Here is a 16,373-nt window from a genome sequence, read left to right as displayed (position 1 = left end):
ACCCAGCGGAAAATGGTTTTCAAGAGGGGAACAGCAACTCCAAAAAGGAGGGACAAACACCCCCAGGCACCCCTCTTTCTCTCTCTGCCCATCACATTCACAGCACCAGAAGTGACAAAAGAAGCATTTGTTGGACACTGGGAGAAGGGGTGCTGACCTAAGAAGTTTGGTCAGTGAGACTGCTGAAGGCATGTGGTGAGAAAACTTGGCTTTGAATTTAACATAGTTTGTTAAGTTAGGCACCAATTGCATTTTATCTTATTTTTCTTGTAAACATTTCTGACTTTTATGCTTCATTACTTGTACTCACTTAAAATCTCTCTCTTTGTACTTAATAAACTTGTGGGGTTGTTTTTTTTAATCTAATCCAATGTGTTTAAAATGAAGTGTCTGGGAAATTCCATTTGGGGTGGCAGGTTGTGTGCATATTATTTCTATTAAAGAAATAATGGACTTTATATAATGTGTATGGTCCAGGAGAAGACTGGGCAGTACAGGGCATACATTTCTGGGGGGAAATCTAAGACTAGGAGTGTGTTGGGGAAACCCTGCAGTATAACCCAGGCTGGTAAGAGCCAAGGTGTGGCTGACTGGCTGCAGTAGACAGACAGATATAGCTGGGATTGACTTACATGCTGGAGGCTGATTGTGAGCAGTCTCTAAGCTGGAGGCTACAGCAGCAAACCATTGTAAAGGGCATCCCAGGTTAGAGGGTAACACAGCTACTCATTAGTCTGGAATGTGCCCCAGGTATGTCACAAAGGGATAGGTTGGTTTGTTTTTTAAAAAGACTCCAAATGACAGTTGCCAGCGAGACAATACTTTCCAGCTAATCAAAGCAAGATTTAAAGAATATGTTGGAACGGATCCTGAATGCATCCACTAAAAGAATAGCTATGAAACTAACAGCACGAGTAAATCCTCCTCCTAGTCATTCCCCTGCATACAACTGCCAGCATTTACCCTCTTGAAAATTTGTGTGTTCTTTTAAACTCCTATCTAGGAGGTGTTGGGAATGAAATATGTAGTCCTTTATATGTTCTGAAAGCACAACACTGTTCTAACCAAAAAATTTATTTTTTCTGTTTAATTTAGCAGAAGACCAAAGTAATCCTTTCACTTTATCATAGGCAGGATAACGTCATTCTTCTGTATCTCTTCCTCCAACACTATTTTAATTTGACCTTTTCTTTTTCTTTCTTCTGTCTCTACCATGCCTCTTTCCTTTGCTCTTCCCTCCCACAATGCTTGTAGAGTAAGGCTAAATCTCTGCCTTGCCTTGAGCCCTGAAGAAGAACGTGTTGTTGTTGCATCCAGGAGCAGATCATGGACAGATTATGACTCAGAGTTCATGTTTGGAGTTCGCAACACTTCTAGCATCCAACACCAGAAGTGCTATCAGTGATAGACCTCTCCTCAGACAGATATCATGGTAGCACTTCTTACATCTAACAAACAGAAGTAGTGTTACTCATTGACAAAAATGCAACTTAGGTGAAAATATACACAGCAGTGCTGGAAAACCAACTCTTCCAAACCAACACTGTACACAATTGTATAGAACAGTGAAAAATATGGAATACAGCTTGAAACATTTCACCATGCCTTAGTTACAAAAGTATTTTAGATTTTTTTTTTTTAAATAAAATGGGAATTTGAGATTTCTAACAGTGATTCATATATTGCCTCTAAAATTTGACAGAAACCATGACTGCTCCCTTCTTCTGAAAGCTTTTGCAGTCCATTTATCTGCCGCTGGAGATCAGAATGAGAGTGTCTCATATACTTTAAGAGCATAATGAAAACACTCTTTGCACTGACCTTCTTCTTCGATAATGGAAGCTCTAAAGCAGTGTTTCCCAGACTTGGGACACTGTTTGTTCAGGGAAAGCCCCTGGCAGGCCGGCCAGTTTGTTTACTTGCCGTGTCAGCAGGTTCAGCCGATCGCGGCTCCCACTGGCTGTGGTTCGCTGCTCCAGGCCAATGGGGGCTGCAGGAAGTGGTGGCCGGTATGTCCCTCGGCCCGCACTGCTTCCTGCAGCCCTCATTGGCCTGCTGCAGCGAACCATGGCCAGTGGGAGCCGTGATCTGCCAAACTTGCGGACGTGGCAGGTAAACAAACCAGCCCGACGCGCCAGGGGCTTTCCCTGTACAAGTGGTGTCCCAAGTTTGGGAAACACTGCTCTAAAGCATCAAGAACACCTCCATGCCTCAAAATTAGCTCTCTCTTAAAATCATCCATAGAAACCCAGTTTAATCAAAAAATGGAGCCAAGACAATAACTCCTAGTCAGACAATATTGATGCCTCTTAATTCATGCACTTGGTGCCTAGGTACTACTATTATGAGTGCACCAAATATCCATACACAGTACTTTCCAATAACGAAAGTATTTTTTCATTACCATTTACTTTCTATGAACTCCAAGAAATAGTTTACAGTAAAACAGAATCTCTCACCTAGTGAAGCATAGGATCCAGGAGGTAGACCAGCAGCAGACAAGCGCCCAGCTCCTGTTGGCTGTCCAGCAGCATGGCGTGCCTTTGCACCTGCAGCAGCATTAACATCAATGTCACTGCGGGACCTCTGCAGTGTTCCTGGACTTGGAGCAGTCTTGCTGCTACTTCCTGAAACTAAAAAGGGTAAAGATGGTAAAATTAAATCTAAATTAAGCCCACTTATTATCAAAAGTTTGGTTAAGATTTTCCATCTCTATCCAGTATATGGTCTTATAAACCATAAGGTTAACTTGATTCAATACATTCAATACAATCCTAAATAATATAAAAAGTAACTATATTAAGAGAAGGCTAAGGTTGCAAAATCAAGCCCACAAAAGGTACTAAAATGACAGAATTGTGGTTGCCTGTGCACCCTTAATTCGGCCCCTCTGTGTGCCTGTATTACGATATAATCTTTAATTACAGAATCACATACTATTTTTTCCAGTAGGACCCCTGCCTTATTCAGTGCATAGAATAGACAGTGCTCACGGAAGGGGGATCATTCATTTATTTTATCTTCCTCATTCAATGCATTGTCACAGGCCTTATTTAATATACACCATTCCATCTTCCTGCCCTGTGCACAAAGTACAAAAGCACTAATTTCCACATAAGCAGTTTTGTGGTCCATTCATCATAGTATCCAAGTGCTTCATAAACATTAATTTATCTTCACATTATCTGTGAGATTAGGTGATATTATCATCTCCAGTTTCCAACTGAAGAACTGAGGCAAAGAGATAAGGACAAATTTGTCCACTGATTTAAAATGCGCAACTTGATGCAACTAGGACCAGATTTTTAAGAGTACTTAGCATTTTTCTAGCACTTTATATATTCACAGCACAGCTCTAGTTCACTTCAGTTATGGCTGTGAGTGTTCAGCATTTCTGCAAATCAGACAACTGGGTCTCAAGTTTGGCATCCAGAAAATGAGAAACAGAATTAATGGCCACCCGTAAAAAAGTGTGGTTTAAGTGACTTAGACAGCATCAAATAGGATCTCTGTGACAGAAACAGGGATAGAATTTGATTTTCCAGGGCACAATTCAACTACCTTGCCTATGAGACCATCCTTTCTCTTCCTGTAGTCTCCTGCCTCACTCAAAACACTGTTCCAATTTCTGCAATAGATTAAGCAAAAGTCCTACAGACAACAACAGTCTCATTCACTACACAACCCTGACTCATTCCCTGATCAGGTCCATCTTGCTCACTGAATGATGCAGTGGTCCTGTATAAAAGAACAGTATAAAGATTCTTATCAATGCATACACACAAGATGGTAAATTAAGGTAGCACAGGTAACTTAAATTCTTGCATTTAAACACCCTTTGAACTTTACAGTTTCAACCTAATATGGGTGGGGGGGTTGTTGTTTTTTAAAATCTATTTATTTATTTAGAAAGTTTAACAGGTTTACAAATCACGGTCATGTAAATATCAGAAACAAACGGATAATTACAACAGTGAGTTTATTTTTTTTGTTTAGAGAAAAATTACGTAGCAATATAATCCTCAAATCTCACTAACAGAATGTTACCTTATTACAGAGTGAGCCTCCTTATACAATCCAGGATGTGATATTTCTGGTAACTTTATTAAACTGAGTGAAACTACCAAATGCTCATATTTATCAAATCAGGCATGTCTATCAAACATTAATATTAAGACAATTGGCAGGTGTGCATTTTTTTGGCAGGCAAACATACTTTAAGCATTGAATAAATGGTAGCCACGTATCTAAGGGTCTATTTTTGCTGGGTACATAGATAACTGATGTGTTCATTTTTTTATTACAGAAAAAATAGAGTCTTACAATGAAAAATGATAGCAGTCTAAACTATAGGTGGAACTGGTATCAATGCATATAGTAATACAATTCTGTATCCGAATAAACAGAAAAATACAAAAAAAATCTTAAATTATGGCTAAGTCTAATTTAAAATAGGAACATAACTTTCTAGATGGTCAATTTATAAGAAACAAGTCTATTTGTGTGGATTGTATAGCAATGAGAGCATACCTCTGCCAGCTATACTTGCTGGGCTGGCTGTGGACCATTTAGAAGATAAAGGACGACTGAAAGAAAAGCAAACAATAACTCTATTAGTAAGAAATGAAAATTACGAAAACACTTTTCAGTCCTTCATCTTTTTACCTCCATTTTCTGTTTCTACTTTCTGGAGCGTTTTCATGTAACACACATACTATATAGAACGACCCATAAAGCATGCTCATCCTAATACATCATCTGCTTTTGCACATTACAAAGTTAATTCCTTGCTATAGTATTATTTAATACTTTGGTGACTGCAGACATAATATAAACCCTTTAATATAAACTGCAGGCATACAGAACTATCAAGATCCATCCAGAAGCTTGAGGAAAATATGTTGGGTGCTGAAGGTGGCTCGATTCGGTTTCTCTTGCTTTGCTTTCCACACCTCCTCACACATAAACCCCACTTTTAAAAAAAAATCTCTTCTGAACCTACTCCCTGCTCCAACTCTTGTTCTACATTTTCTTCCAATCCTGCCTTGGTGAGTAGTACTGCACAAACAAAATTTTCTGGTCCACTCCTCTCCCTCAATCACTAATTGTCAACTCTCTCCTCTGCCTGACACACACAGGCACAGAGTAAGGAGCCAAAAACCAGTTCTCTTGTTCTCAAGAGCAAGGAACACTCCCTTTATGAGTGCTCAGCCTCCAGTTCTGGCTATATGCTTCACAAGCGAGAAAAGGAGAGACTAAAAGACAAAAGGAGACTGGTAGAACACTAACAAAACGTGGAGACATCTGGCGGCAGGATATTTGTTCACTGATTCATCTATAGGCATTTCTATGTTAGGACACAGCTTGGAGGAGAAAAACACAAACACAATAATCTGATGAGGTTCAACAAGGATAAGTGCAGGGTCCTGCACTTAGGACAGAAGAATCCAGTGCACCGCTACAGACTAGGGACCGAATGGCTCGGCAGCAGTTCTGCGGAAAAGGACCTAGGGGTTACAGTGGACGAGAAGCTGGATATGAGTCAGCAGTGTGCCCTTGTTGCCAAGAAGGCCAATGGCATTTTGGGATGTATAAGTAGGGGCATTGCCAGCAGATCGAGGGACGTGATCGTTCCCCTCTATTCGACATTGGTGAGGCCTCATCTGGAGTACTGTGTCCAGTTTTGGGCCCCACACTACAAGAAGGATGTGGAGAAATTGGAGAGAGTCCAGCGAAGGGCAACAAAAATGATTAGGGGACTGGAACACATGACTTATGAGGAGAGGCTGAGGGAACTGGGATTGTTTAGTCTGCAGAAGAGAAGAATGAGGGGGGATTTGATAGCTGCTTTCAACTACCTGAGAGGTGGTTCCAAAGAGGATGGTTCTAGACTATTCTCAGTGGTAGAAGATGACAGGACAAGGAGTAATGGTCTCAAGTTGCAGTGGAGGAGGTTTAGGTTGGATATTAGGAAAAACTTTTTCACTAGGAGGGTGGTGAAGCACTGGAATGCATTAACTAGGGAGGTGGTAGAATCTCCTTCCTTAGAAGTTTTTAAGGTCAGGCTTGACAAAGCCCTGGCTGGGATGATTTAATTGCGGATTGGTCTGCTTTGAGCAGGGGTTTGGATTAGATGACCTCCTGAGGTCCCTTCCAACCCTGATATTCTATGATTCTATGAATATTCTATTACTCAAGACAAATATATACAGCTCCTAAGCTTTAAGTTGGCTGGCAGTATGGTAGGGCTTGTACTGTGCTGGTACATGACAGTATGGTGTACTGACACCTGTGTCAAGTTGCTATATTGCTTTTATAAGAAAATCTTTAGCTGTTTCGGTTGCAAAGAAAACCTCAAATATGCAAGTACTTAAGTGATGCAGAGATTTCTATACAAGTGCGCAGAGCCTGGAATAATAGCTCTGAAAGGTTGTGAATTGACCCATGCATTTGATTCAGAAGATAATTCAGATGTCCAGTGATAATTTAAATGTCAGAATTAACTATTTCATTCCTCATGTGAGAAAGGAAATGGAGATCGCAGATCTGCACAATTTACTGGAAGTGACATCTCATTTTTGTGACACAGCTAGGTGGTGTTTGGAAGATACTGCCATTTATTTTAGCCAACTAAACTTAAGGAGCCAAGCAGAGCATATTCAGCCCCAGTGAGCGGGAGCCAAGCTCAGGAAGCCCAGTGGAGTTTAGTCAGGAGGCCCAATTTTATTTTGAACACTTGCACAATCTAATTTAATGTCTTTTTTTTTTTTAAGTGACTCACATGGGTGAAGCTTATTTTGTGAGCAGAACTTAGAAGAGTACTCTCCGCAACTCCCCACACAATTCTACCCCTAACTGCCACGATCATAAACGTTAAAACAGCATAGTCAGGAAGGTAAACTAGATAAGTGCTGGTCTCGGAGTAGCTTGATTAGTATGTTGCAAATCTTCCCTTTCTGAAGTGATCTAATTAATTTAATTTAAATCAGTTTCCTTGTAAGATTAAAGGAATCCATTTACCAAGCTTTGTAAAGCTTCTAAAATAACAGACATGATAACTGAAAAAAAGAAAATATTTAGTTCTCAACTCCTTTGGCTACTGGATGAACTACACAGGACTTTTTTTCCATGACAAAAAATTATAACATTAATAGTAGAGGCTAAATGGGGGGGGTGGGGCAATGTGACATTTAAAACTAAAAATCTTTCTAACTTTTAAAATTCTCCTTTTGTAGGTAATCAAAATTTCACATCAAAAATTTACTTTACAATCTTGCGAATCTCTTTTTAGTAAGGATGCTGGCAGAAGTAATATCACTTATTCATAGAACAATAGTGCCCACAGTATACTGTACAATTAATCTTGGGCCCAAAGGATCTGTAAGATTTATATTTATTTAAGATTCTTGTAAGTTAATAATGTTGAAAATCACAGAGAATCACATATACTGGTAAAAGGTGACATACTGATTTGGCAGACTCTCAAGCTCAGTGTAGGGAAGAGGGAAGTGAACAATCACAATAAAAGCCAGAGTAGTAACTTCAGGGTAAAAAGGTAAAAAATCACTCATTTGTTTTTATTTCAACTGCTTTTAATATTCGTACTTCCTCCTCTAGCTCCCAACATTCCTACACAATTTACCTTAAATAGTTTGGGAGTTACATGGCTTCCAAAACACAGATGTAAAGCTACTACCCAGCAATGGTAAGTCCTTTGATAAGATTCTATCTTATCCATAATTCAATATTCAGTCCACATGCAACCCTTCAAGTTTCATGAACGAATTACTAATGAAGTTCCTAGTAGTGATTATGCATTAGCTTAAGCAAAGGGTAAGCAAACCATCTGTGAATGTACATATTCATTGTTGAAGATACAGTGTTGCCAACACCATTTCCTATAAATTTCTATTTAAAAATGTTTAGATAATTACAAATGACATATTGCAGCTAAAATTTGGCATAGATAAAGGGAAGGGACTCAATTTTTAAGGCTACCAGCCAAAAGTATTGCTGCCGAAAAATTAACATTTCAGTGTTTGGGTGGGCATTTTTTCTACTCCCCTTTGGCCCACAAACAAAATCAGTGAAATCAAGTTAACTCATTTAGGAAATCACTTATCTAGACTAAGGTCTTGAGAGTTTCGGTTTCCCAAAATTTGGCACCATTAGCAGATTGGTCCTGAGAACTGAAGTGGTATATTTGTTTTCCACACAGATTTCTTTTGTAGCCTATAGAAGATGTGATCTAAGAACAGAACCTCATATGTTCGGGATGTCTTCCATAATTTGAAGGATAGAACCGCCACATACTACTCTTTCCATCACCACATGCAGCTTCTATTTATGAAGCAAGGCCAGTCCTTTTCCAATGAGGCTTCTAAATGAAGAGAAGGTGTACCTATTGAGGATAGCAGTACTGTGTCAATTTCAGCTAAGTGCCAATTTCAACTTCATTTTGGCAATTAGAACAATGCTGAAAAAGAAAACTGAAGCAGTAATTGAGAAGATAAAATTAACTCATTTTTGTTCATCATGGAACTCACACTACTCCATTGTTCAGATGAAGTGTAGGCACATTAGAACCAGACAATTTTTATTCTTTCAGACTGGGAATCATTTAAGTGACACTTACTTGAGACTCTCCTGTGAACTTGAAGATGACCTGTCTGACTGAGGGAGAGATGCTATACTGCCAGAATTCTTCAAGTAAGTCTGGAGACTTCTTTGATATGATGGCTCAAGGTTATTGTACAGGGCCTCTGCCTCACCAGGAAAGTGACTTCTAAGACCCAGGTAAGTCCTACAAAACAAAAGAATAGCCAGGTAGAATTGTTACAGGGTTTGTTTTTTGTTTGTTATTTTTTTTTTTTAAACTACAAAGAAAAAATGAAAATCCAGCTGTGACACAGGCTAGAAAGGGTTACACAACTAGCAGGCTAATTGACCCAAATTCAACCTTTAGAAACACATTAAAAAGTATGTAAATGGTAACTAGGGCCATTTCATGTTATATAGACTAGAGCTTTGAAATGGAAACCTGTATTGTTAGAGAATTAGAGGTAATACTAATTGAATGTGTTTACTTATATCTTGCTAATGTTAACCATGTAAACAGACAGTTTCTATTGATTCAGAGATCAAAAGGGAGTATTAACATTTAGATGAAACTTGGGTGTGACAACGTCATTGCCTATACTTCACTTTGAAGTTAGTCGTAAACCTTCTATGAACTGCTTAATTAATAATTATCTTATACTAATCAATGTAGCCAACAACCAGTGATGCTTAGGAAAGAGAAAGTTACTTCAAAAGACTGTTGTTCACACAAGGACTGCAGGCTGGCAAGAGGCTGCAAAAAATCTCTATAAAAACTCTTGGGACCTGATCCTTTCATCTCAAATTTGCTTATGCTTCATCGGGGGAGCTTGGACCACAAGACTGAGATCTCCAGTGCCATCTGGATCACCCTGACATTGAACATTGGACTGAACCTATGGACTAATTCTAAAAGAACTCTGTACAACTCTAAAGCTCACCATCTCCATTACGAAATTGACCTAACAACAACTTTCATGTCTGTATGTATAATGATCTTTTAAATCAGTAGTTTCTCTTTTCTTTGTTAGTAAATTTTAGTTTAGTTAATAAGAAATGGGCTACAAGCATGTGTTTGGATAAGATCTGAAATATTCATTAACTTGGTGGGTAATGTGTCCGATCTTTTGGGAATCGTAGAACTTTTCAGATGATGAACAAGATTTTCAATACACCTCATCATATTTGACTTGGCTGTCTGGTTGGGAGCCCAAAGACTGGGTTGTTTTTAGGGAACTGTTTTTGGCTTCTGGGTAACCAGTAAGGTACTGCAGAAGCTGTTCTGTTGTTGGGTTGGTAAATCTAAGAAACAGAATAACCACCAGCCTTGGGGATTCTCTGCCCCATTCTTTGCAGTTTGCCCTAATTGAGCAATCTCAGCGTGGCTCCCCCGGGGACCCCAGTCACACCAGCACTGAAATATGTGCTGAATGCTTCCCCACTAGCCAGGTTATGGAGGCATCTAGCACGAAAGTCTGAACTAATCTTTCCAAAATAACTTCTGTCCTCCCATCATATTCTCTGTGAAACTCTTTTGATATTTCCTGCTCACTGAAGATACCCCAGAATACACCATCAAATATTAGCAGCCAATAGTATCTGTGATGTCACAGAATGATCCAGTTTAAGAAACTTTCAGTGAACCAGCAAAATAAAAAGGGCTTTTCTCAAAAGGGAATGTTTTTTTTAAATGTTAGTTAAGATTTATGGTGATTTAATTTTGCTTCAAAGTTTGCCTTTGAAGTAAATTATTATTTTGGAAATCAGAAGGTGATTGAGAAATAACATTGAGAAATACTAGATATTGATTCTGCATTTTAAACAGATGTACTTTTCATGTAATTCAGAATTCATTGCACATTACCCAAATGTAAAAGACTGGCCTCGTGGCATAGCAGCAGTGGTCTGCCTTAACGGTCTACAGCCAAACTAAAGCAGCCATCAGAAGTGAATTTAGCCATCCCCAGTTCCATTTATCACAATCAGGTGAAGATTTCAAATCCTAACTGGGACCATTTGAATGCTAACAATAAGTACTGGAAATTTTATTTTCACTGTTAGGCAGAGTGGTACAGTGGAGAGGCTACAGGACTGCACTCAGGACACCTGGGTTCTATTCCTGGCTCTGCCACTGACCTGCTGGGTGACCTTGGGCAAGTCACTTCACCTCTCTGTGCCTCTATCAGGCAGATGGGGCTCATCCACCAGCACAGACAGTTCACCTAGGAGAAGGAAAACTCTGATTTCAAACCAAATGTTCCGTCAGGCCTGGCCAGCTAGTTTGTGAAAATTGTGCCAATCACACATGTTCCATGGGTCTGTACCACCACCGGCTGACAGGCAAAGTAGGAGTAATTTTGTCTTCCCTGCTCAGTGTTCTTTAAATGAAAGCAAGGAAATTAAATGTCACAAAGCTATGTTGATGCACATTATGTTCACAGATTTAATCTACCAAAAGGAAATAAACTTATGGTTCTTTAAGAAACTCTCACATTGCACACACAGTACATTTTTCAGTTTATATTTAACAGTAACTAGAAATTAAAAGTGTGTGCTATGTGAGGTAGTGCTGCAATAAGAATTTTAACTTTTTCACTTACTAAACTTTGAGCATTTAAATCTGTAAACTTAGTATCTGATGAAGGGTATTTTTGTGCATTTGGTTTTAATGGATTTGAATGAGATTATGAAAAGAGTAAGGGCTGAACACTAGCTTTATCCATTAATTTTCAGTTTTATTTCTTATACTTGTGTTTTATTCTTGTGTAACTGTATGACTCCATATATGACAAGCAGTGAACCACCTATAGAAAAAAGAATCTTTTGTAACAGAAAATAATAATCATTATTGTCACAAAGAAGGGCAGATTCCAAGTTAAAACCTTGCATGAAAAAAGATACCAATTTTAAATGGTCATTTTCATGCTACTTATATGCTTCCTTATTATATTTCAAAGGACTGTTCGTTACCTTTATTGACAAAATATAGATAAGTATAATTTATTTTATTTTGTTGTCCCTGCAGAAAACAGGCATAGGAGGATGAGCAGAATTATTTTCTGTTTTAACAAAAGAACTGTTAGTTGTTCAATGATTTTTTGTACTAACGGATGTAAGGGACCGATTAGGCAGAAATACTGATCTATAATACTTCTATTTTACTGACGTCATCAGATTTTCGAAAACAAAAACCAGTAACTGTTCTAAGCTTTACTAAATTAGGTAGGGAGTTTTGCATGGAAACAAATGTTCATTTTGGTATTATATTAAATGATCAATTTCAACCAGATTATTCAGAGATTAACAGTTAAATACCTTAAGAATACTACAATACATAGACTTCCGTCCCCTTGGTATAAAATGTCGAATCTTTCAACCAAGGTTACAAGTTCACTCAAAATTCTTACTTTCTTGCCTCCACTCTTGCCTCAGCATCAGCATCATGAATGCCCTTCTTGATGGTTTCAACCAAGACAGTTGCATGCCTAGAAGACAAACATATCTCATATTAGTTTTTACTATTACAAATTTAATTATATCTAAGTAATTACATACTTGTTAATTCATTTTCTCTAAGTCATACAGAGTACATCTACATTGCAATTAAAAACCCACAGCACCAAGTTTCGGAGCTGGGTCAAATAACTTAGGCTCAAGGGGCTCAAGCTGTAGGGCTAAAAATTGCAGTATAGACATTTAGGCTCAGGCTAGAGTCTGAGCTCTGAGACCTGTCCCCCTCGCGGGGACTCAGAGCCCAGGCTCCAGCCTAAGCCCAAAACATCTACACTGCAATTTTTAGCCCCACAGCATGAGTCAACTGACCTGGACCTGCTGCGGCTGTGCCAAAGGTCTTTTATTATACTGTAGACCAACCCACAGTGATCCTGATATTGGGCCTGGACCTTCCTTCTAGCAGATGCAAGTCACGAAAGGCATCAGAGCCATAATGGCATAACAATCCCTTTTTAAGATGCACAGGTAGGCTGTCAGGCCCCAGCTATTCCTGCTTCGGAAGATGGAATCTGTGCCTGCTTGCTGACTAGGGCCCATTGTTAAAGACAGGTATGCTTGAAAGTAGCTTTCAACTTTAAGGAGATGCATGTATAGTAAAGAAATCAATATATTGAACAGTGATAGAAAATAGGCTAATAAACCCTTCTCTTATCTTGAATAAGTACAAAGATAAAGTGTCTGTCCATTGTATTCCTTAAAAATTAGTTTTTGAATAATCAGTCTTTTGAAACAATCAATCAATTACTGCAGAATAAAAATACCATACTACTGGATTGAAAATGATTATTTACTCAAAAATACTGTACTACTAGTTGAAAGCAAAGAATTCTCATTACTTATAAGTTATCACCACAGTATTAGGAAAGGATGATCTTCCATTTAAGTTATGGGACAAGAATTTAGGAGGTTAGGTTCAGTTCCCAGCTCTGCTACAGACTTCCTATGTGACCTTAGGCAAATCATTTAATCGCTCTGTACCTCAGCTCCCCATCTGTGAAAAATACTACTTTTCCTACCTCACCAGAGTGTTAATGAGGTTAAATACATTTAAGTCTGTAGATGCTCAGATACTACCCTGATTATGGTGATTAAGTACCTAGCTTAATATGTTTTATTTACATCCTTTTCAGAGTGGATTTAAAATAACTGAATACTGTCAGTCAGTATAATACCTATCAAATACTGTCACAGCAAAATAGTGATTTTGTCTTTTCTTAGGGAACTGAGATATATTTTTACCTCTCTGATTGAACATGCTAGCAATACATAGTCTATTGTGTATCACTGAGTAAAGTGTAAAATATTTTCCAGCTCATTTTACTGTAGACTAATCTAGGCCACTGGTGCGTAACATACTTTTCCTTAGAAAAAATATTCAGTCACAGTATTTCCAACATCATGATCCTATTTTGCACTCTATACAAAAAAGTTGTGTAACTGTTTAGTTTATCGGGAGAGAAGATAGAACAATCTTGCATCTATGCAGCCAAACACACAGATTGTACAACAATACCAATCTGGAAAGCACTTCTGGTAATAACAAGATTGAATTTTGTATTATTTCCTTTTTTTTCTAAGGTTAGGATTAAAATTCCAGAGACACTGTATCATCAGAACCTAATTTGTAACCATTATTTATTGAAGGAATAGTAATAATGTTTTAAAGAAACTGCAGGTCCTTCTTGCATCCCCCCCCCCCCCCCCAAAAAAAAACCATAGCTAACATCTCAACAACCAAATTACAATTAAAATCACTAGAACATTGATTAATACAAACACTAATGGAAGTCCTGAGTTTTCATAATCCGTGTAGGAAAGGCTACAAAAAAACATGGGCCGAGGGCAACAGAGGCCCCGACCACAAAAAAGGAGGAGGGAACACCCCCCACCCGCCAAGCACACGTTTGGACTATAAAATAAATGAAAAGCTAACTAACAAAAAGAAATACTTCATAAAATAATAAACAAGCTGTGTAGCTATATAGCAGATACCACAACACTGTCTCAAGCTGCAAGCAGTTGAGGAGGACCATCACTCCCTATATATACTTGTAATGGAGCATACAGATGAGTAGGTCAAAGGCACGGTCATGAGGGTATGCTGACAAAAAGTTTGATGTAAAGTGCATGGGTGTGCACACATAGGACATACAACACCTGTAGGGACAATAACTTGAAGAAAAATAGGTTCTCGTCAAAATACAGTTGTTTTACTGGAGCATAAATTTATGTTTTCATCACATTAATGCTAAGAGAAACAATAGGCGGGACACAGGTGAGAGATTTTTCGCAGGAGTGGGTGGGTGACATGGTGTGGCCTGCATTGTGCAGGAGGTCGGACTAGATGATCATAATAGTCCCTTCTGACCTTAGTATCTATGAATACAAAATTTAAACAAACCTTTTAATTTCAGGTAAGTATTTGTATACCAGTTCTAAATCCCAAGGTAAGTTTAAACAGCAGCAATAAAACACTGATAGGACAATTCATAAGAGCAAATAGACTTTTACTCTGTATAACTATACTATTTCACAAATTAGTTAAGTGGTCTAGTTGTAGGATTCAAATGAAGGATTTTTCTTCTGAAATTCACTGAAAACTTTTCTAGATGACAAAAAGGAACACACTGCTCCTACCTTTCCAGTGAATGAGTCTGCCACTCCTGCAGTAACAGGTCTAAAAATTCGAAGGAGCGTCTAAAAACAAAATAGAAAAAAAATTTTTTTTTAAACCTGCAGTTCTTTACTTTGCTGAAATAATAGGTGATAGCTTTGTTCTTTTTCCTCCTGGAAAATAATAACTGCATATAATAAAATATCTCACACTTAACATACTAGGAAATTGTTTGGCTTCTTATGTTGTAATGGTAGAAAATTTTATTACTTTGCACATTGCATATAAGTGGTAAAATATAAACAATCACATTACATTTTAAAAAGCAGAAATGGTTCATATGACCACTTGACGTTCAACAGGCGTTACTACAAATACATCCGCTTTAACATGTTGAGCACAAAAGGCCCACCAGCTAAGTCAAATGGCAATTCCCCAGTGAGAAAAATCAACCACACCAAACCTGTTGAGGAGAAGGAGGCTGGTGGGTTTTCGACAAGACAGCAAGTCCTGTTCCTTGCTTGGTAGAATCATCTTTTGTAACAGTCTGTAGCTAGCTGGTGTCTTATAAATTTAAAAGTCCAATCACCAATGCACTGAAAGATGCAAGGAACTTTCCATCTTTTTATCCCCCTGCAGAAACTTCTGACTGCTTCAAGTGGAGGAGGGTCTCTGCTACTCTATCCCTCCCCTGCTCCACAGAAGGGCAGGTCTCACTACTCCATTGAAGCCCTTCAGGGAGCTGTAAGAGTGGGAGGCAAAAATCTATAATGCTTCTAAGCTGCCCCTTCCCCCATGAATAACCTCTGTGTCTGCCTCTGCTGCTATTCACAGATTTAGAAAGTAGTGGCATTAGCACAAAAATGACATAAATTTGATACATTCACAGTTGCTCAGTGGGTTCTGAACCGCAGCAGCAAAACTGACCAGAGTAATGTTAATTTCAGTCTACTGCTGCTTAGGAAATCTATGGCAGCAAAAGCACTGGAGCTCTGCAGTCTTGGAAAAAACTTTATTTATTTACATTTAGGTTCCATTTGGAAGGTTACTTTTGCGTAAAATAAGCTTGAAACTTAAAAAAAAATAAAAAATCAAAGCTTCAATTCTGCAGAAATTGAAAGTTGAGGCCCCCTCACATATTTGCTATGGAAAGTTTTTCACTCATTACCAGCATGTGGACAAGTGGCTTACTTTGTTGAATCTCAATTATCTGTAGTGCGTGGTAGCATATTAGATAATAGATTTTCACATTATATCTACAGTGACTGCAATAAAAATATACTATTTTGAAGATAATTTTGCTAGTAGTCTATTATAAAATTAAGGAATACAAACTAACAGTTTTAATAATTTGTTATTTATAAAATACTCACCTCCTGACAGCAACTGATTTTGAAGTACAGTTGCTTGTTATTAAAGGTATGAGTCTGGGCACATGGGTATGCTGAAAAAAATCCATAAATGTTATAACACAACATAGCCAATGCCAAAAACATTCCTGAAATCAGAGTGCTAAATTTCAAATGAACATAGTAAATAATTTTTCAGCAACAGATAAAATAATGATAATAAAATATAGGATTTAAAATGTTAATTGTTTAATCCAAATTTAGAATGTGTGTAAAAGTACACTTTCCTAACTAGGTCA

The 16,373-nt window shown here is 38.1% G+C and overlaps 1 protein-coding gene across 48 annotated transcripts in view; it reads right to left on the bottom strand.

Moving 5' to 3' along the window:
* The window catches only part of CLASP2 (cytoplasmic linker associated protein 2), a 270,485-nt gene that overhangs the window by 118,571 nt on the left and 135,541 nt on the right, over nt 1–16,373 (bottom strand). For all 48 annotated transcript variants that reach the window (XM_074945446.1, XM_074945461.1, XM_074945433.1 and 45 more), the window contains 6 exons: nt 16,099–16,169; nt 14,749–14,808; nt 12,006–12,083; nt 8,636–8,803; nt 4,531–4,586; nt 2,460–2,633 (listed from right to left, as the gene is read on the bottom strand). In XM_074945446.1, coding sequence (XP_074801547.1) covers nt 2,460–2,633; nt 4,531–4,586; nt 8,636–8,803; nt 12,006–12,083; nt 14,749–14,808; nt 16,099–16,169 — 607 coding nt within the window. The remainder of the gene's footprint in view (nt 1–2,459; nt 2,634–4,530; nt 4,587–8,635; nt 8,804–12,005; nt 12,084–14,748; nt 14,809–16,098; nt 16,170–16,373) is intronic.

The sequence above is a fragment of the Natator depressus genome, chromosome 2 (assembly GCF_965152275.1).
Source record: "Natator depressus isolate rNatDep1 chromosome 2, rNatDep2.hap1, whole genome shotgun sequence".
In the NCBI taxonomy this organism is placed as follows: Eukaryota; Metazoa; Chordata; order Testudines; family Cheloniidae; genus Natator; species Natator depressus.
Note: the sequence above shows the minus strand (reverse complement) of the source record. Positions and strands in the feature narration are given on the sequence as shown.